Source organism: Cotesia glomerata, linkage group LG6 (assembly GCF_020080835.1).
Source record: "Cotesia glomerata isolate CgM1 linkage group LG6, MPM_Cglom_v2.3, whole genome shotgun sequence".
In the NCBI taxonomy this organism is placed as follows: Eukaryota; Metazoa; Arthropoda; class Insecta; order Hymenoptera; family Braconidae; genus Cotesia; species Cotesia glomerata.
Genome location: NC_058163.1, coordinates 4,249,062 through 4,271,149, shown reverse-complemented (window position 1 = coordinate 4,271,149; position 22,088 = coordinate 4,249,062). Strand labels below are relative to the sequence as shown.

At 27.5% G+C, this 22,088-nt stretch overlaps 1 protein-coding gene across 4 annotated transcripts in view; it reads right to left on the bottom strand.

The window, feature by feature from the left end:
* The window catches only part of LOC123267603 (carbonic anhydrase 2), a 34,050-nt gene extending 12,197 nt beyond the window's left edge, over window positions 1-21,853 (bottom strand). For 3 of the 4 annotated variants that reach the window (XM_044732321.1, XM_044732322.1, XM_044732324.1), the window contains exons 1-2: window positions 21,492-21,853; window positions 2,355-2,555 (exon numbers count right to left, since the gene is read on the bottom strand). In XM_044732321.1, the coding sequence (XP_044588256.1) occupies window positions 2,355-2,555; window positions 21,492-21,519 (229 nt within the window). In that variant the 5' untranslated portion in view covers window positions 21,520-21,853. The remainder of the gene's footprint in view (window positions 1-2,354; window positions 2,556-21,491) is intronic. The other variant, XM_044732323.1, reaches the window with a different exon arrangement.
* Window positions 21,854-22,088: the final 235 nt, after the last annotated feature.

The window sequence follows — 22,088 nt, the reverse complement described above, 5'->3', positions numbered from 1 at the left end:
ATTATAATTATTCAATGATACGGTAATTGATTTCTGTAAGTTTTTTCAATTATAAATCAAAACAATTATCTATATCATTAAGAGAATAAAAAAAATTTTGTAACCAGTGTATTTATGTGATAAAATGGGTTTATATGGTGAAATTTGGTATCGTTAGATGGGTCTTGATCTGAAGTTGTGCCTTTTCCAGGTTTCAAATCATTCTTACCAATAGTCGATTTATGATGATAAGTATTTAGGCTGCATTCGAAAATGCTCTATTTCCAGATACATAATTAAGAAATGACCTTGTATCTTGTCAACTATTGAGGTTTTTAAAGTAATAAGCTCATCCCGATGTTACACTCATCAAGACCTTTCATTTGAGTACCCACATCAATTTTTCATATATTTATATATATTATATTATATTTATATATATTATATAATGAGACCTTCAGTGGGAATAGGTCCGCTGCAGGACTTAGTGCAATAACAATTAATTACTCCCTCACCACCAACGTCGCCTAATGTTTTGCCAACATCTACCACAGTTTCTAAGGAATTACATCTTTGCCACCTTAATGCGCAATCACTACATAGCCACTTTGCCGAATTTAAAAAATTTTTTAGAACGCATTCCTTTGATGTTATTGCAATTTCGGAAACCTGGCTAACTGATATTCCGTAATGAATTAATTTTTCTGCAACCGATGTTGCGCAGAGGAGATGTACGACAAGATTATTTAAGGCTTCCAGCTAGCCATCTTGCTTTTTATGATAAGTCATTTATAGTATCAGCAATACGCGTTTGGAACACATTACCAGCAAATCTTACAAATCTTGATACTTTTAATGAATTTCGTAGCGCTGCATTCAACTATTTTCATAGTCTAGAATCGATTAATTAAGATACTATGTAGTTGTTTCTGATCTGAACGGATTAAAATTAATTTAATTTAATGTAACTTAAATTTATATTCTATATTTGTACTAAAATTAATACTATGTATTAAACCAATGTAAAAAAATGTAATTTTCTCTTATGTATGGCCACAAGGGATTACGATCTCATGGTCAAATAAATAATATATCTATATATCTATATATATGTATATATGAAAAATATATCAAAATGCATGTGGATGCTCAAATGAAAGCTCTTGATGAGTGTAACATCGGGATGAGCTTATATCTTTAAAAACGTCAATAATTAAGAAAGTACACTGAAATTTAACAAAAGTCATTATTTAATGTAGCAAAATTTTATTTATTTATGGTTAACTTAGTAACTGCAAGGTTGCTAATATTTTTGTTAACTTAAAAGTTGACATGTCGAGAATAGTCGATAGATGCTATTTTTTTCATAAAAAAGGTACTGAACCGTAAACCGAACTATCAGCAAAAAAACGGTACATCATCATTTTAACTAAAAAAAATTGTACCACCCAATAAAATAGTCTTTTCTAAATAAAAAATATTTTTTGCAAAGACATAAACTATAATTTTTATATTAAATTTTAGCGTTTAATTATACCTCCAAATTTTCAAAGCGGTACCCATAACTTGAACAAGCTGGGGCCGTATAATTTTAACAGCACTAATCTCTAATAGGTTTATAGACTAGTGATCAGCATTGTGATTTGTATTAATTACTGCAAATTGAATAAGTTTTATAGCTAAAAATTAGTGTAGTTAAAAATTATTGAACGTTTTGAATTGAGTTTTTTGGATTTATAATTGAAAATTTGCTTTGTCATTCATAAAAAATGTAATTAAAAAATTAAATACAAATATTTCTCATTTTTAAGTGAACATATTAAATATTCACAGTATTATTTTTAATATTAATCAATAATTATATTATAATTCTTTTGATATTTCAATAAAACGTTGAAAATTTTTGGTGTGCCTATTGCCATATATTTTATTAGTTCAACTACTGCTCCCGGAGTGTTCAACTACTGCGGCTTGAAAGAATTGATTGTTCAACAACTACTCCTTTGATAGTCTATTTTAAAAACGTCAAAATATAAATATTCAATTATCTTTGTTGTTATTTTGGCTTCAATCTAAAAATTGTTTATATTTTCATGAAAATCACTAATTTGAACTAATAATTACATCTTTATATATTAAAAGTAGGGTCAAATACGTTTAACTTTGAAACCTGTTCAACTACTGGGTACTTTACCTTATTTTAATTTTTTAATTTTTTTGATTGACTGCTTAGAAATTTAAAATAAAAGATTTTATCTCAAAAAAGACTTCCCCAATTATGAAAAATTTAAACTCTGAGTCATCGGTCGTGGGTTCAGTGGAAACATGAAAGCTAAATTGTAAAATTGCTGAATAAAATATTAATTTGAACTCACAAGTTCCATCTCCGTCGCAATCAACTCTCCAACAATAACCAGGATTAACGAGTTTTTTCGAAGCAGTTGACGGATATTTCCAGCGGAGCGGCTTGCTGCTCAGTGCCTCGTGATCGGATTCTGCACGGTCCGTCTCGATGTTCACCGGACTCTGCCTTGAACCCGCGGCCATCGGGAATTTTTCCACCCATGTGCTGGGACCTTCAACAGAAGTTATTCAAGTTCATGTTCTTGGTAACAATATATTATCACATAAAAGTAGGGTATTATTGCAGAAAAAAATGTTTTTACATAAAAAGTGGGTTTAATGGCTTACAGTGTAGATTTTTCGAATTTTTATAGAGGGACAAACACGATAACTTTTGAAAAAATTAATTTTTCAACTCAATTTATTTTTTAATCTTTTTATCTGCATAACGAGAAGTTCCGAATTGAAAATTATAGCTTACAGAGATCCATGCTAAGAAGTAAAATTTTTAAAATTTCCTAAAAATTTTTAAATTCAAACTACGTAGCCTAATAATTAATAAAAAAATTAAAAAACAGTAGGCTTCCAGGATATTTAATAAAATAATTAGGTTTAAAAATTGTAATTTTTACATTTAGGTAAATGGAGATTCCATCAGCCGTGTATTTGGTTAAGAATTTAATGCAATTAACGATTTAAAAAAAATTTTATTTTCATTGAATTTGATTGAAAAAATAATAAGCTCCCGACTAGAATTTTAGTGAGGCATGCCGAAAAATCAGTTCGGGGCGAAGTTAGCTTTCCGAACTTAGGCTAGCCCAATTCGGATCTTATTTGTTTTAAATTAGGCAAGCCGAACATTGGTATGCCAAAAGAATTCCACATTCGATGTAATCTCGTAATAGTTTGGCACTGCCTAAGTTCGGCATATCATGGATTGCTTAATTAGTACGAAATAACGGTAACCAAGGCTTACCGAAGTTTGGTTCACCAAGCTCGGGCTTACTTAGGCAAACCTGTGGAAATACCTAAGTTCGGTATATCATGGATTGCCAAACTGTTATGAAATAACAGTAACCAAAGGCTTACCGAAGTTTGGTTCACCAAGTTCGAGCTCACTTTGGAAAACCTGTGGCAATGCCTAAGTTCGACATTTCATGGGTTGCCAAACTGTTATGAAATAACGGTAACCAAAGGTTTACCGAAACTTGGCATTCCACGATCGAGCTTTTTTAGGCAAAACTGTGGAAATGCTTAAGTTCGGTATGTCATGGATTGCCAAACTGTTATGAAATAACGGCAACCATAAAGGCTTACCAAAGTTCGATTCACCAAGCTCGGGCCCATTTAGGCAAACCTGTGGCAATACCTAAGTTCGATATGTCATGGATTGCCAAACTGGTATGAAATAACGGTAACCAAAGGATTACCGAAGTTTGATTCTCCGAGCTCGGGCTCATTTAGGCCAAACTGTGGCAATGCCTAAGTTCGATACGCCATGAATTGCCAAACTGATACGAGATAAGCTTACAGAACAGTAACTAAAGGTATTCTGAAGCTTGGTCTATCAAAATGAAACTTGACTAGGTAAGTCTGTGGCAAGTCCTTACTTAGGTATAATATCGAAATTCCTAACTCGACCGTTGCAACGGTAACCGAATGTTTGCTGAAGTGTCTGGCTTAAAAGTATCTTGAGGCAAGAGGTCGCTCATCATCGGCGTAGCGTCGCGGTATGGTATAAGGCTCTCGTGCGTCGGGTACAGTGTTCGAGTCTCGCGTTCGACATGTAAAGGTTTTAATAATTAATAATTATTAATTATAATTATTTTTAAGGTGAGTGTGAGGTAAATGTAAGTGTTGTGTGTGACTAATGTATCTAACTCCATCATTTCCTTCCCCCTTAACCCATAAAATCGACCAATCAAAAAAAACTTCTTCATAGTAAGAAAAACCCTAAATAACGAAAAAAATGACCGAAAATATAAAAAAAATAATACTAAATAAAAAAAAAAAAATTTTTTTTATTTACTTAATATTTAAAAAATTTTGTCCTAAAGTCGATATTTATATTTAAAATTTAAAAAGTAAATTAAAAAAAATAAGCATTCATTATTATTAATTTTTGCTTTATAATAAAAATAGCTAAAAACAAAGAAAGGATTCAATTTGGATTCTTCCGTGAGAATTTAGTTTCTGAATTGCTGCCTAGTTAGGTAGCCAAATTCGGACCGAATGAGGCTTGGATAGTTACCAGCAAGTGTGGTTTCCAAACCACCGCCTAAGTCGGAAGCCAAGTTAGGCCCAAACTCGCGACTGCGTTACTTCCGGGACGTGGGCCAACTTTGGCTTCCTGGTTCAGCGCGAGCTTGAAATTCGGCATGCCTAATTCGAAACGAACCACCGCCGAACTTAAATTTCTGGTCGGGCTTTCGATTAAAACAATAAAAAATTAGCTTTCCGAACGTATAACGGAGATATTTTATATTTTTTATGAAAAATCACAAGGAACTTCCGTTCTTTAAAGTCTTGTATTTGACTTGGCAACACCGCTTGCGCAGTTACCCGGCGCATAAGTAACAGCGGTTTTTTAAATGCTAGAAGACTTAGTCATTTTAGTTAGACAGTAAACATAAATCAATTTCAAGGTTAGGAAACTCTTGCGGTGTTGTCAAGTGTATACCGGTAATTCAGAGTGCTATATTTTTTATTAGTCAATTAAATGTTAATAATTATTTAATGAGTAAATTGTTCGGAAATTTCCTCAAAAATGTTATTAATTAATTTGAAAATTAATTTTAAGATGCATAACAAAAGTATTTCTAAGTATTATTTTTTTATACACTGTAAAAAAAAGCGGTGTTAAAATGGACTCATTTTAACACCGCTATGTAACACCTGTGTATTAACACCGGTGTAGCGGTGCTTTTTTGCGGTGTTAAACCGGTGTAATATCGGTGTTAAACCGGTGTAATACCGGTGTAACCGTAGAATAATTTTACACCGTATCGGAGTATGAATATTACATGATCCATAAAACACAATTAATATTCAATATTTATCAAAATGAGAAAAGTAACATTTATTTAAGAATTTTCAATTTATAAAATTACGCAGAAATCGATTTAATGAATTTTATACAACAAGTTAAATAGTATTTACAATATTAAATGTTTAGGAACAATATAATAATTATTTTTATCGTAACCATGATGTTTCTTATAATATAATGGATGTTTTAAACATGAAAAATCTACAGCTGTGTAAAATTAAATTATCTTTATGAAAATCATTTAAAAAACGTTCAAAATTGTCGTAAAATTGTTCTAAAAATGTTTCAAATTTGTTGTAAAAACACTCTAAAACTGTCCAAAAAATGTTCCAAAATTGTCTCAAAAATATCCGAAAAATGTCTTTTATCTACTTTATATTTTATTATTTTAAACTTTCTAAATTAAATATTAACTTTTTTTTTATTATTTATCTTTAATTATTAAACATAAAAAGTTTAATTATAAAAATTGTGTTACTTAAAATATTATCAACACCGGAAAATTTATAACACCGATTTAACACCGAAAAAAAATATTTACACCGCGACCGGTGTTACTGCTACACCGATTTCGGTGTTGAATTTAACACCGGAATTTTTAACACCGTACACCGCATGGACTCACACCGGTTTTTTTTTTACAGTGTAGACATTCCTTACACTAAGAGGATATTTGGATCTCCTTAATGTTGTTTTGTTTAATTATAATTAATTTTTGTTCGGCTGGCAGTTTGAAAAATTTTCTGTACTTGGAGCAGCCATATAGAAAAATTTATTCGTAAATAGAGCTTTACAACAGCTGATACTATATACTCAATTATGTTCTTTAGCTGACCAAAAGTAATACAATTTTTAATTGATCTTCTTTTATGATTCATATCGGAGCGAAAAAAGGCGTTCAATTCGTATGAAAACTTAAAATAGAATTCTAAATAAAATTTCTTGTAATTTATTTATAATCAACTTCCTAATTTTTTTTTAAATTTATTTTTATAGTGTAAAGTAGGTAAGTCAATGTTTCATTTCTGAAAATTATTGAGATTAGTTTAAAAGTTTAAGAAATTTTGCATTTATTTATACAAGTGCTATGCTGAAAATTAATTGCTAAAATAACTATTCAAAGTCATCAAACTTAATCTTTTCTATAAATAGATTCAAATAAATAACGAGCTCTTCGGTAAATAAAATTATTTCGAGCGTATTACGGTCGCAATGTTTGTAGTAAAAATTTTATGCTATTAATTTATTTTCAGCCGGTTTATTCACGTTTATCATAATAAATAACAATCATAATAATAATTTCAGTAGTTAACAGTTATGTATAGAAAGCTGAAAATTTCTTTCTTTCTTTTCAAAATTTTTATTCGACGATAAAGGATACATTACCCGTGAAAAAATATTCTGATCAGGCTTGATATGAGCTGATAAGGCCATATAAAAATTTTTGATATGTTCATATCTGGCCTGATATGATCTGATATGTCCATATTTAATTTTTGATGTCCTGATATGAAAATTGGCCATATCAGGCCTGATCAAGCCTTATCAATTTGATATGTCTATATCAGACTTGATATAGCTTGATATGCTCATATCTAATTTTACATTATTTTTTAATAGGTCCTGATATGCCCTGATATAACCTTATAAAGTTATATATACTTTGCTAATATATATATACTTTGATAAACTTGAAAAAAAAATCCCTGATCAGGGTTGATATAACTTAATATGGATTCATATGGTCTGATATACTCATACCCTTATCAGCACATAAGTAGTCTTATGTATTCATATAAAGGCATATATACCCGAATAAAAAAAACTATTTATCATTATATATGATTCATATCTAATTATATAGAAGCATATTCTACATAATTTTTTTTACTCCAGTGAGTATTTTGTGATTACCATAAAACATTTTCTTTTTCTATCTAAGAGTCTGTTACTCCAATGATTAACAATCTTTTAATATATAGTATTTTTCGGATGAAATAATAGGAATTAAAAAAAAAATTTAATTTCACAAAAATTATTAGTTTTGTCAAGTTCAAAAATTGTTAGCCAGGCCCTCCAGCAATATATAGTTCCATATACTAAACAAATAATTCCATTAAAATTTAAGCTTTCAATTCTCATTTTATCTCGATTATTTTTTTAATTTCAAAGAAATTATAAATTTTAAAGCAACGAAGTACCTGAACAATATATCGTAGAATCATTTTTGCGATTTCATGTATACATAGATAATTTTATAAATCTACATATAGATACCATTATTATATAAATATTGACAGTTAATAATTAATAAATTAGATACAAAATTTTGTTCACTACGAATCGATCATGTATACGATTCGCATTACTTGTAGTTATAATAAACATTGTCCTCCAAGTAAGTCTCTTAGGTAAACGGGTAGTGAATTAGTCTTTCAAGCGGTAGGTCCCCGGTTCGATTCCCACTCACGCCGATTTTTTTTTTTCCTATGGAAATAATTATATATAATTATACATAATTATGTAGGGCCATTTTTCATTTATAATTATGTAATATAATGATGTATAATTTTTTTTACCGGGGTGGGTACATAGTCTGATATACTTATATCAAGGCATATATAGTCTGATATGGCCAATTTCCATATCAGGCCTGATATGGACGGTTTATATCAGGCCTGATATAGTCTGATCAGAAAATTTTTTCACGGGTAAAATTGACAAGAACCTAAACAATACTTTAACTAGAACATAAACAATACTTTAAACTTTTGAAAATTACGAATAAGTTCTATAACTTCATTTTTTAACTTTAAATTAAAATTTTGGAGAAAAAATGAGAGATAGAGCAAAATGAATCCCGGAAAAAATAGACTAGAATTATTTTACAATAGAATATTATAAAATAAAAATAATAATAATAATATTTTTTTTTATTAACTAAAAATGGAGCGATCATCCTGAGGGTGCTTGTTTATCAGGAAAATTGTGGGTGTAACGTCAATCAAATTATTTCAAATATGAGTATATATAAAAATTTGAAAGTTATGAAAAATTCATATGATTTTATTAAATTATTATAAAATAACAATTATAGATTTATTAAAAGAAAATTAAATTCTCTATAAAAAAAGTTTTAGTATGATTTTTCCGTAGCTTTAATATTTAAGCCGTAATTCCGCATTAAAACTTGAACGTTTAAAACTTGAATAAATAAGCTAGATTATTTTCTAAAGTATTATTGTTATTATTATTATTATTTTTATTATTATTAAATTTAATAGTATTAAAAATACCAATTGTAAATGACAGTCATGTGCAACAGTTTACTCCCAGCAATAATAAGTAATGTAATTTTCTCATCTTGACAAATTACCACATCGTCCAATCAAGGTCGCTCGTGATCGCGACTGAGTCATAAACCCGTTGTTTGGTGTCTATGACCCTGAACAACAATATCAACCATTTTTTGTTTATTTTTTTTTTTCGAGTCTAAAAATTTCTAATAAAGTTTCACTATTTTAAATCCCAACTTTAGTCCCTCTATCAATTAAAACCACCAAGCGTAAAATAGATTGGAAAGATTTAATTGTTAGCCCCAAGGTAACATCAGAGGACAAGTATGCGACATTGGCCGCCATTTTTACGCGGAAAAATTACAATTCGATGGCCGTATTACTTCCTATTCGTTGTTTATTTAGATTAAAACAAATTTTGTTGAAGAAATTTTAATGAAAAAAAAAAATGAGCCAGCGAAAGAACAAAAAGGTAATAAACTATTGGATTATTTATAGCGTGATAAATTACGTCACTTATAGTTGATATACATTAAGGCGTACATACAATGTACATTACCTAAATGACCCTAATAAACGCGACCGCTTTATTTTTTCTGGCCCCTGCGTTTGATATCCTGATTCTCCCTTTTGTATTATATTTTTTTTATTATATTCATATTAACGAAGTTATTTATTAATAAATGCGTGCTACTGTTATTACCGAGTGAATCTGTTATTGTCGTTAGGATAGTTAATAAATTTGATGCTCCAAATCAATAAACGGGTATAATGTCTTCTATTGTATTATGAGTTGGTTAAATATTTAATGACGTCTCTGGTTAAATTATTTATAACATGCCTTTCTTTGTCTTGATATTTTTATTTTTTATATTGCAAGTTGATTGCTATTTAAGTGGAATTTAAGCAGTACGTTGTTCGAATTTTCAATGGTAATTTTACAGGAAATATTCAGCTAAAATTATCTACTGTACACTACAAGAATATGTTTAAAAAATAATTTTAATAAGTTAATTGTAAATAAATCACAAGAAATTTTAATTAGAATTCAATTTTGAGACTTGTTTAAATTTTCCCGCGAATAGAATTTTTTACCATACGAATTAAAGGCCTTCTTTATTACGATGTGAATCATAAAAAAGGACCAATTAAAGACTGTATTATTTTTGGTCAGCCAAAAAACATAATTGAATACAGTATCAGCTGTCTTAAGCTCTATTTACAAATAAATTTTTTTATGTCTGCTCAAAGGACAGAAAATTTCTCCAACTGCCAGCTGAACAAAAATTAATTATAGTTAAACAAAACAATTTTAAGCCGCAATTTTCAATCCTTAACTTCTTATTAGGCAGATGAGGAGATTAAAAAATAAATTGAGTTAAAAAAACCATTTTTTTAAAAGTAATCGTGTTTGTCCCTTCATATAAAATTTGAAAATTGATATTATAAGTCACTAAAACCACTTTTTCGTGAAAAAATGGCAATTAATCGATTGAAAAAAAATTTTGATAAGTTTAGCGATCTTTTTTCTATCTATCAACATGCTTTTTGTATCGTTTATATGTATAATATGACTATCAGGTATGATTTAATCTTACAAAACATTGAAATCTTAATTTTTATGCAAAATTCGAAGATTTTTGCATTGATAAAAAAATGATCATGAAATCTTTTCGTGTTTGTCCCTCCATCAAAATTTGAGAATTCTACATTATCAATTAATCAATTTAAAAAAAATTTTGATAAATTCAGCGATGCTTTTTTTTCTACTAATGTGCTTTTTTATCATTTTTAATAAATTTAATAAAACAAAAAGATATTTTTTTAAATTTACAATCATAATTTCATAATTTATTTAATTTTCTACATCTCGAATTTTTTTACCAAATTCTATTTGTAATAATTCAATTATTCAATATTATGATTATTTTTGCAATATTGAAAAGCTAAAATTAATTATTTATAAAACGAAATCTTTATAATTATTCACACTCAGTAAGTTTCGAACTTAAGAGCTCGGTCAACCGCCTTGCAAGTGAACACATTTAGCTACCTCTCGCCATCTACCGGCCACTTAATTAAAGCTACTTCCGCGACGCACTTGTTTTATTTTTTTTCTTATTTACCCAAAATATGAATAAATTGTTTTATGTAATAATATAAAAAATAATTTAATTGAAAATTATTAATTTAAAAATTTTTCTGATTTGAATTTTTAGAAATAAAAAAAATTCTGACTGACGCAAAAAAAAAATTCAAATTTCGCGTCAAGTTTAATGACGTTATTGCACACATTAATTATCACCGTAAGCACTCGATAAAACTAATGAATCACTGAGTAAATAAAGCCGAGTAACACACGTGCTTTAAATAAAAAATGATTATTGTTATCATAATAATTATTATTATTATTATTATTATTATTATTCAATCATAAATTCTTTTAGCAGATAAGAATGTTGATAATAAAATTCATTGCAACGGAATTAATTACGTTTGCGATAAGTTACGCCGTTAAATTGTTTATAACTAAGTCACCTTGCTAAACATTAAATGGCAATAACTCATAATTTTTTTTGTTTTTTATTATGCTACATATACTATAACAATTGTCATTATTTGCTTCGTAATTTATTTACACAAGGTTAATTGTTACCAACTGAAGCTTGTCCTCAATCTCAAAACATACACCAGAATTTTACTAAATATTTTTAAAAATGAAAAACCGAATTGACATTGAAAAATGTTTAAGCGATCAGCCGTATAAACAATCCATTTTTTATTGGATTTAATTTTCATCATCATGAACAATTCATAAATAAATTGATGACGTCAAACTATTATTTAATTGTCATTCTATTTTGTTCCGCAGGTTTTAATGACACCTGTTTTCAACTGAAAATTTTTTTAAATTATAAAATTATTCGGATTTTAAATTTAGAAAGAATTTTTTATCAAGCTTTTACATTTTTTTCAAATAACTTTTGAACTTATTAACGAATCAATTCAAAGCCATGTATAAACTCTTTGAGCTTAAAGAACAACGTCGAATGGTAGCAAAAATATCAAAATTAAAGGACGCGTTCAATAGATATGTTTAAAAATATTCTGCAATGCGCACTCTAAAACAATTAAAAGATTTTTGAGCCGGAAAATTTTTTTTTCAAAGTTTAAAATTTTGTAACTTATCAACGGATTGTCATACTAGTATGATTAGAAGATATTCTTGTTGGAAATTAAAGCCTCTACCAAAAAGGTCTCATAATTTTTTGATAAATTTACTCTTTCAAAAATTATTTGATATCAAAGTTGATTTTTTAAAAAATGTTAAAATTTTTTTAATTTTTTGGAAAACCAACTACAGTGATTAAATTTATCAAAAAATTGTTCTAAGACCATGTATATACTTTTAGTGATTGAAGAACTGCGTCGATTGCCATCAAAATCGAAGGACGCGTTCAAAAGATATCGCAGTTTATATTTTATAGTGCGCTACTTGAAATAATTTAGATTTTTGAGCTCAAAATTTATATTAATGAATTTTTGAGTTTGAGGATGTTTCAAGGTGTCTTAGACCAGATTACTTCCATTCTTGGAACGTTAATTGTTTGATACAATGTGGGTAAGAAAAAACAAACGACGCGGACAATCGACGTTCATTTATTAATAACAATTGTATGATAAATAATTAATCGAAGAGGAATACCACTCACAGTACAAATAATAGAATAGAATAGAAGCATGCATCGCATATCGTACGACTTATTAATAATTCATTGATGTTTTGAATGTCCGATGTTTTGAACGACCTTTTTTAATATTCCGCTTCCGGTAAACTGTTTTTTGTTTGTCGTTAATTTTTTATCATCAGGGCAGTTTTTTTCATTGATTTTGTTGGAAAAAACTAACAACTTAGGTGATTTAGAGACTTTTTTTGGATCTACGATGAGAAATTATTGAGACATAAAAGTTTGGAAAATTAAAGGATAAATTGACAAAAGAACAAAATTTCAATGGGAATTTTTTATTTAAGTTAGCTGTATAGATTTTTGCAAATTAAAAGTGACAAATTTGTTGAAATTAAATTTTGTATTTATTAGATAAGGGTACGAAAACTCTAGAAGGAAAATTTAGGAATTATACATAAAAAATGATACGATTTCTTTAATTATTAGGTAGTAAAAAATCTTGCGATAAATTTAACTTAAAAATCTTTACGCTCAATTTTAAATTTCGGAAATAGGAACAAATGAAGATTGTAAGAATACAGTCGCTCAGATTTAAAATAAAAATGAGAAAAAAACTTGACGATTATAGAATTTATTATTTTTCACAAATCAAAAGCCAATTTATATTAAGCTTTTGCTTGCCAATTGCAAAGCGTGACAAAAAAGAAAAAAATTCCAAATACGACATTTACCAAAAAAACATTATAAAAATTATCAGATTTTAAAAATTCAGGACTTGAATTTCTGCATTGATAGCAAATGATTTTTCATTATTCGACTATTGAGAAAAAAACTTTTATAAAGACAGCTAAAGAAAAAACTTCGTGAATTAAAATTTTTTAATGTATTATCATTTGAATAAATTTTTAATATTAAAAAAAAATCGAAGAATAGTATATTACACACCTAGGGAAGTAAAGTAAGAAATATCTCAGATCACATGTAATTGTTGGCCGAGGCGAAGCCGAGAGAGGCTTTCTTATTTACTTCACGTAGAGTGTATACTATTTTTTTGTACGACGAAGGCGGGAAGCGGCACTTTCGTTTAGCGCAGCAGGCAGAAAGTTGACGCTTTCTGCCCGTCATGCAAAAAAAATTTATTTTGGCTAATAATTTAAGTTAACATAAAAAATTTTAACACTAAAATTATTATTTCATAAAATGAAAATGGTACCAATAATTACGCTTAATATAATTTCTGAAGGAGCTTAAATACTCAGCCTACCGCTTTACAAGTGAACGCGCTTATCTACATTTCGCCACCTATCGGGCGCTACTTAAACTATTTAAGAGATTTTGTTGCAATTTGATTCTAAATTCAATTTTTATTCTTATTGATGATAAAAACATATTAAAAGTTTAAAGCAATATAATTTGTTTAATAATTAGGTAGTAAAAAAATTTTGTGATAAATTTAATTTAAAAACCTTTACGCTCAATTTTAAATAGTGCTAACAGATGTAAAGGAAAATTGTGAGAATAAATTCGTTTATATTTAGTATCCTAAAAGAAAATTAGATAGATGTATGTGGCATTAATTCAGGCGCGCATATTCCACACCATTTAAAATGAGAGATAACTTGGAGGATATAGAATTTTTTATTTTTCAACGATCGAAAAATAATTTAACTAAATTTTGCTTGACAATTGCAACGCGTAACACAAAGGACAAATTTAAAAGTACACTTGGCAGAAGTGAAAATTATATTGATAAAATCGGCTGATATCTAAAGCTTAGAACAAAATTTCAATGGGGAATCAATCATTTTTCATCGTCAGACAATTGAGAAAAACTTTTTTATAGACATCAGAACGAATTAATTTCAAAAAATTTTTTCAAAAATGAATTGAAAAGAATTAATTATTAAAAATGACCTTTGTTTATACTTTTTAATAAATTTTTGATATAAAAAAAGCGGAGAAATCAAAATAATATATTATATTTAATAATTTAATTTAACATGAAAAATTTTTTAATTAAATTTATTTTTTCAAAAAATTAAAGCGGCTTATCTACATTTCGTCACCTATCGGGCGCTAGTGGAACTATTTAAGAGATTCTATTGTACTTAATTCTAAATTCAGTTTTTATTCTTGATAATGATAAATTGACAAAACAAATTTTTTTTATAGTGAAATTTTGCATGTTTTAAGAAGGGTTTACATTTTTTCTCTCTCTCGCCCTCTATTGGACAAACGAAAGTATCTCTGTCATACTTGTACAACAAATGGAATCTTATAACGCATTTTATGCATAAATAAATGAAAATTTTCCAAAAAAGCTTCGCTCTTCGATAGATAATTTAATTATCTATCGAAGAGCGAAGCGTTTTTTTTTCGAAATTTTATCACATACATGAGAAAAGCACGTTTGAAAATCAACTATAAACCGCTCTTAATAGAAGCAAATATATCCTCCTCCAGAATAATTCTTTAGGGAAAACTTGAAGGTTATAGAGTTTATTGTTTTTTAATAATCGAAAATAATTGAATTTAATTTAATTTTGCTTGACAATTGCAAAGCGTGTCAAAAAAAGAAAAATTTCAAAGTACAATTGGCAGAAGTAAAAATTATATCACTCAAATCTTCACATCGTATCATTAATTTTTCACTGTCAGACAATTGAGAAAAACTTTTGTATAGAAACCTGAAGAAAATTACTTAGAAACATTTTTTCATAAATTAATTAAAAAGAATAAAGTTCAACAAAACTCAAATTTTCGAAATTTTTTACAATAAAAAAAAATTGAGGATAATTTATTAGGGTAAATGTACCAGTAGTTGACCGATTAAGGATTTTTGGCATTTCAATTGATCGTAATTTAATTATTATACGCTAAAAAAAAAAAATTTAAGTTTATTTAAACTTTAAATATTCAAGTTTTTGATATGTGATGTAATTTATTCGAATTATTCATAAAATTATATATAAATTCACATTTAAATGCAGGTAAGATGAAAACACCAGTAGTTGACCGGCTTGATCCAGTAAATTGACCGGAGTGTTCCAGTAGTTGACCGATTATCAAACATTGGTTATTTTGTAAATTTTAATTAGTTTTTTATGTTTAAAGTATAATATTTTTATGCTTATTTATTTAAATTAGATTTGTATTATTAGTAAACAAAATCCGAACAAAAACAGTTTCACCGTTAAAAAAAATCGCGCCAAGTCCACGTTCATAAGACTATTAAGAAAAAAAAATTTCTTTTTTTCTTTACAAAAAGATATAAAATAAAAAAATTAAAAAATCCAAGTAACCGATATGATTGTTTATGATTTTCGGAAATTAAAAAAAATTTTGTTGTTAATTTAAAAATTAAAAAAAAAAATTTTGGAACGTATTTAGTGTGCGTGGTTGCAAAATATTTTACTTTTTATGAAATTCGTAAAATCTATTTATTAGGACTTTAAAAAAATTGAAATACACAATGACGCACACCAAGTACATTCCAAAAACTTTTTTTTTAATTTTTAAATTAACAACAAAATTTTTTTTAATTTCCGAAAATCATAAACAATCATATCGGTTTCTTGGATTTTTTAATTTTTTTATTTTATATCTTTTTGTAAAGAAAAAAAGAAATTTTTTTTTTCTTAATAGTCTTATGAACGTGGACTTGGCGCGATTTTTTTTACAGTGAAACTGTTTTTGTTCGGATTTTAGTATTTTTTGTAATTATAATAAAAATTTACAATTGGTACCAACTTAACTATCGCGTTGGCTGCATTTTTTATAGCAAACTATCCCCTTGAAGCTACAATTTATGTAAAAATAATTCCAGTGCACCCTGGCGAGTGTAGATGCAAGCTGTGAAATATCTTTTTTTAACTGTAGTTTCCCATCTAGTGAAGGATTACTATGCATTCTCGGATTATTTAGTCTGTGGCAGATCACTTTGCCCATCGAAAAAAAGTCAGGATCGAAATTTTTGCGTTGCTATAGTTTGTGCTGATTAAATTTAGTAATTTCAAGCAGATTAATTGTTATAAGTGAATATAATTAATTAATAACAGTAAAATAAAGTATGAATTACTGTTATAATATACAATTTAGGAAAAAAAAATACCGTAGAATTAAATAAAATTTTGCAACCTCAAAATACCGTTCTGCTTACAGTAAACATAGTCGGTAGTCTGGCGCTCCGTTGACAACAGATTTGAACGGAACTTGGCGCCAGATTCTACCGAATCTATGGATTCGTTTTCTCACCTCCGGGCGGAAAGCGTCAATTTTCCTCCCGCTGCGCTAAACGAAAATGCCGCTTTCCGCCTCCGTCGAGGAGAAAAATAGTATACACACCACGGGCAGTAAATAAGAAAGCCTCAGATCACATGTTTATTGACCTCGGCTTCGCCTCGGACAACAATTACATGTGATCTGAGACATTTCTTATTTTACTGCCCTAGATATGTAATATACTATTAGTTTAGAACAAAACTAATAATAATAAAAAAGTAACAGATTAGTAAATTAAACTTCGATTTAATAATGACAAAAGCAAAACATTTTTTTGAGGCACACGTATGCAATTATTTTAAATAATCACTATTATTTAAAATAAACTATTAATTACTATAAATTTATGTCTATATATTTCTAATATCAGCAAAAAAATTCATATTTAAACTTGTTGCACTGATAGAAGGATTTGTTTATATTTAATGATGTTTGTTAATATCATAGGGTTTAATAAATATTTATTAACAGTTTATAAATTATTTATTAAATACGATTTATTAACTGTTAATAAATATTGGTTAAATATAAATAAATACATATTCATTATTAATAAATGTACTCTTTTCTCCTAAATAAATTAAATTATTAATAGCTAATAAATTCTTCTATCAGTGTACAAATTTAAACTTGACTCAACAATCATCTTATTTGAAACATATTAAACAATAAGCATAAATACTTCTTTATTACTAACAATTTAATAATTATAAATTATTTTAAATAACAATACTTATGTAAACATGAAATTATAACGTAAACATATTTATATTTTTATTTTATATAGGTTAGAAACTTACAACTGTGCATGCGGTCAACTACTGGTATTTTGAAAAATAGCAGGTTCTAATAGATGACCGAAGTCATTTATTGATGGTACAACGGTGTTTTATTGTTCCAGTGTCTGACCGGTCATTGAATTGGTATTTATTTGATTGTTTTTGTCAAATCTTATTAAAAGATTTGTTAAGAAACTATTAAAGACTACTTCAGAATTTAATTTGGCAAGATTAACCTAATAAAAACTTTTTTGTTAACTAAAAGATGTAGTCGCCTCTCGGATACTCTACTATAGTAATTGACCGATTTTAGTCAGATCATGCGGTGAAAAATTTTCATGAATTATTTTCGATGTTCTAAAAATTAAATAATATTTGGAATACCTATTTATTGTAATGATTATAAATTCAACAATAGTTAAAAATAAATTTCAGGGTCATAAAAAATGCAGTTAATAATAATTTTTGGACTTTTTTATGAAAGCGGTCAACTACTGGTGCCCGGTCAACTACTGGAACATTTACCCTACATTGAATAACTTATTTTAACATAAAAAATTTTTAAATTAAATTTGTTTTTTCTTAAAACGAATGTAATTCCATTTATCAAGCTAAATAAAATTTTCGAAGGAACTTAACTACTCAGCATACCGCTTTACAAGTGAACGCGCTTTTCTAAATTTCGCCACCTATCGGGTGCTACTTGAACTATTTAAGAAATTATGTTGCAATTTGATTCCAAATTCAGTTTTTATTTTTGTAAATTTTAAATTGACAAAAAAAGAATTTTTTTTTAGAAAAAAATAAATCTTTGCTTCCAAATAATTACCAATGAATAAAAAGTGACGACTATGTGAATTATGAAAAGATAGCGATAGATCTGAGCGATAAAAAAGTAGAACTGGATTATTTTTTAAAATAAGTGCATCGACCGACCTCAAAAGAGAAAAGTATTGATTCCCATTTACATCATGGATTCAACCAGTTACAGTATAGATATATACATGTCTCATATATAATATAAAATAATGCTGCTCCGGTTGGTACCGTCGTGTCTTCTATCGCTGTTAGATTTCTAAATAAAACTAAAATCCGAAGCTTATACGCTGGCTTGAGTCTGATAAAAACTCAGCGACGGTAACTTTTTATTCCAATAAGCAAATTAACGCAATCACTGTTATGTAAATTGACTCTTTATATATATTAATGTTTTTATGTCTAGGCTATTTCAGTTTTTCTATTATATTCGCTCATTCTGTACTAGAGGGTCATTAACTTTTGATGCGTTTCACTAAAGTTTATTGTAATTGTTATTTTTTATTTCTTCTTTATTGTAATTATGAAAACAACGAATTACCTTATTATTTTTATCTTAGATTTAGATCATATTACTTTTGTATTCTGTTGTATATATACATAAATATATTTAAGTATAACATGTGGATGTAATATATAATTCGTGAGCGCATTCAACCGACTTGAAATCGATACTTAACGATTTAATCATAAATGTAATATTATATGTCATATCAATAATTATTATTATTAAAATTATTATAATTATTGTTATTAATTTATTATTTATATTGAAATAATAATAATAATAATTTTAAAAGTTAAAAATTATATAAAACGATGAAAATTTTGATCTTTCTTTTTAAAATTTTTATTCGACGGTAAAAGATATGTTAAAATTGAGAAAAATTTTTCTTGTAGAAAATTCAATTTTCTATAAAGAAAAGTCTCATATTTTTTTTCATATATTCAATATTTATGCCGCAAACAGCATTTTAAACTTTTGAAAACTACGGATAAGTTCTATAACCATTTTTTTTTACTTTAAATTCAAATTTTGGATAAAGGATAAGGGTAAAATTTGTCATGACCTTTTATGTAAAATATGAAATTTTTCTATATAAAAGATTTGACATAATTTTTCCATAACTTCAATATTTGACCCGTAATTTTGAATTAAAACTTCAACGTTTAAAACTTGATTAAGTAAACTAGATTTTTTGTTTATTAATAATAATTTTTATTTTTATTTTAACTTTATTTTTAATTTTTAAAATACTATTATTATTATTATTATTATTATTGTTTTTTTTTCATTTTATTGTAAAGTTTGTGAATATTAATTATACTTTTCAAAACAATCAACTGGACCATTAATTCAAATTTTGATAAAAATTATTTTGTTTTTATGTCTTGTTGATTAATTTTGCCGTAAAAAAAATAGAAACTAATAAATTCTCAACTTCATTATATTTAAATAAAATCAATAGCTTTGATATTTATTAAATTAATTAACATTTGGTAATTTTTATGATTTCTTAACAAATAAATCATTATAGAGAGATTTTATTGAAAAATGCTACTTTTAAAAATATTAATGTAATTTTTTTTAAATGTTTAAATTTTTTATATCAAACTTAAGAAAAAAAGTTTTACGTATTTATTTTTTAAATCTCGAAATACGCATTTTGTAATTTTTAAATGAAAAATAAATATTTTTTCATTTTTATTTTAGAAAGAAATAAAAATTTACTTTCCGAAGTTTTTCTGCATTTATAATAAATGTAAATTTTTAAAAATTAAAAAAAAAATTCAACCAAAAAAATAATTTTGAAAAATTTCTCAGCGCTTAAATTAACCGAAAAATTTCTTTAATCATAAAATTTTTTCTATTAGATTCGCATCGAAGAAATTTTTCAAAATTATTTTGTTTCGGCGAAGTTCTGTGCATTAAAAAAAAGTAGCTTGGAATAAAATAAAATAAAAAAAAATTAGGATGACGGTTGACCTAGAGGCCATCCCTGCAACTTCCCGCTCATTTTGTACTTAAGCACTCAAAGTTACACATTACGTTTTTGAATTCTTTGAGCTCAAAAATATAATTTTTGTGTCATTTTGAGCTCTCTGAGCTCAAAACTTTAATAGCAGTTTAATAAAACACAATTTTTTGAATATTCAAACGGCAATAACTTTTGAATGAATGAACCGATTTCCACGCGGTTGGCGGCATTTGACGTTTTCAAAGCCCCATGAAGGATCGTTAAGTTTAAAATTATCGAGCCAGTAATTTCGAAGTAAATCCGAAAAAACACTTTTTTCGGTTTTTTTTTCGACAACGATAACTCACGAACGAATCAACCGATTTTGACCGGGCTTGCGGTGGGCGACGTGGTTTTTTTATCTTAAGAGCTGATTAGATTATGGAATCGATCAGTAAAGCCATTTAAAAGTAATTAAAAAAAAAAACATATTTCAAAAAATTTTTTTTTGTAGTTTTTTTTAAGATTTCTCAAAATCTACCAGTTCGAATCGGTCCAAATTCTATTCAAAATATAAGTTTGGTCAAGCCCTTTCGAATGACACCAACCGCGATCAAATCGGTCGAGCCGTTCAAAAGTTATGAGAGGTTTACATACGGACACACACACACACACACACACATACGGACATCACCGCGGAAACATTCGGGGAGGCTTCCTAGGACCTCAAAACGTCAACATCCGTTGAAAACTCGATTTTCGAAAAACGGGGTAAAAACAATAACTTCCCGATTTTTGAAAATTTTCAATTTTCTTAGCGGGAAGTTAAAAATTCTACGAATCAAATTTTTTTTCCAAACAAAAATGATACTTCAAAGCGTCAGCAAAAAGTCTTAATATGATTATAAAAATTAATTTGTATTAAAAAATAAAAACTTCACCCGGTTGATATCTTTAAATTTATCTTTTCTTTTTTTCAAATAGAAATATATTTTGATAAAAATATTCAAATAACAAAACACATTAATAAAATTAAGAATAGTCATTTCTCATTTTTATTACTTTTAATTACTTAAATGAAGTCGCTCCAATTTTTTCCCACTTAACAGAATTAAGAACAATAACACAACTAATACAAATATATTTTATTTTTCTATTGAATAAATAATTTTTTTTTTGCAAATTTTAAATTAAAAAAAAAATTTCCAAATTAAAATTTTCTATTTTAAATAATTATTTTTTTAATTTAAAAAAATTTTCAAAAATACAAAATTAAAAAAAAAAATTTTTTTTTGACATACCATGCCGACTGTAATCCCATCTGTCCATCGCGGGGGGGTTCTATCGGAAATTAAGGTCCGCAAAATTAAGATCCGAGTATAGTCTGCTCCCGGTCGTCTTGCCCGCTTATTTAAACTTGTTTTCACAATAAAAGTCCCTCCTTATTCCTCCGTAAGAATCTTAATCGCTTTGTACCACGCCAATATTTTCAAAAATTTGAACCCAAAAAAATTTCACTCGCGAAATTAAGGCACGATTGTGATTAGTGAAAAATTAAAAAACTTTTTTTAAAAATCGCGAATTTTTTCGAGAATTTATTTAAGAGTACGTTCGACACAGACGTTGCTCGTTCGAAAGCTGGGACAACAGTGTAAGACCGGCCGGTCCCTAACACACTTTATAAATCGCGTCATCACGTGACTATAGTGACGTGTCGTTTGTAAATGTATTATATGTACTCCACTACATGCACACTGTATATATGCATACAGATAAATATTCACAACGCACACCCATATTGCATACTACCCAGCCTATGGTACACGAAAATTTTAAATAACCTCCCTTTCATTATGTCAACCACGTGCGTCGACGTAAATATACTTGTTTATGTATTT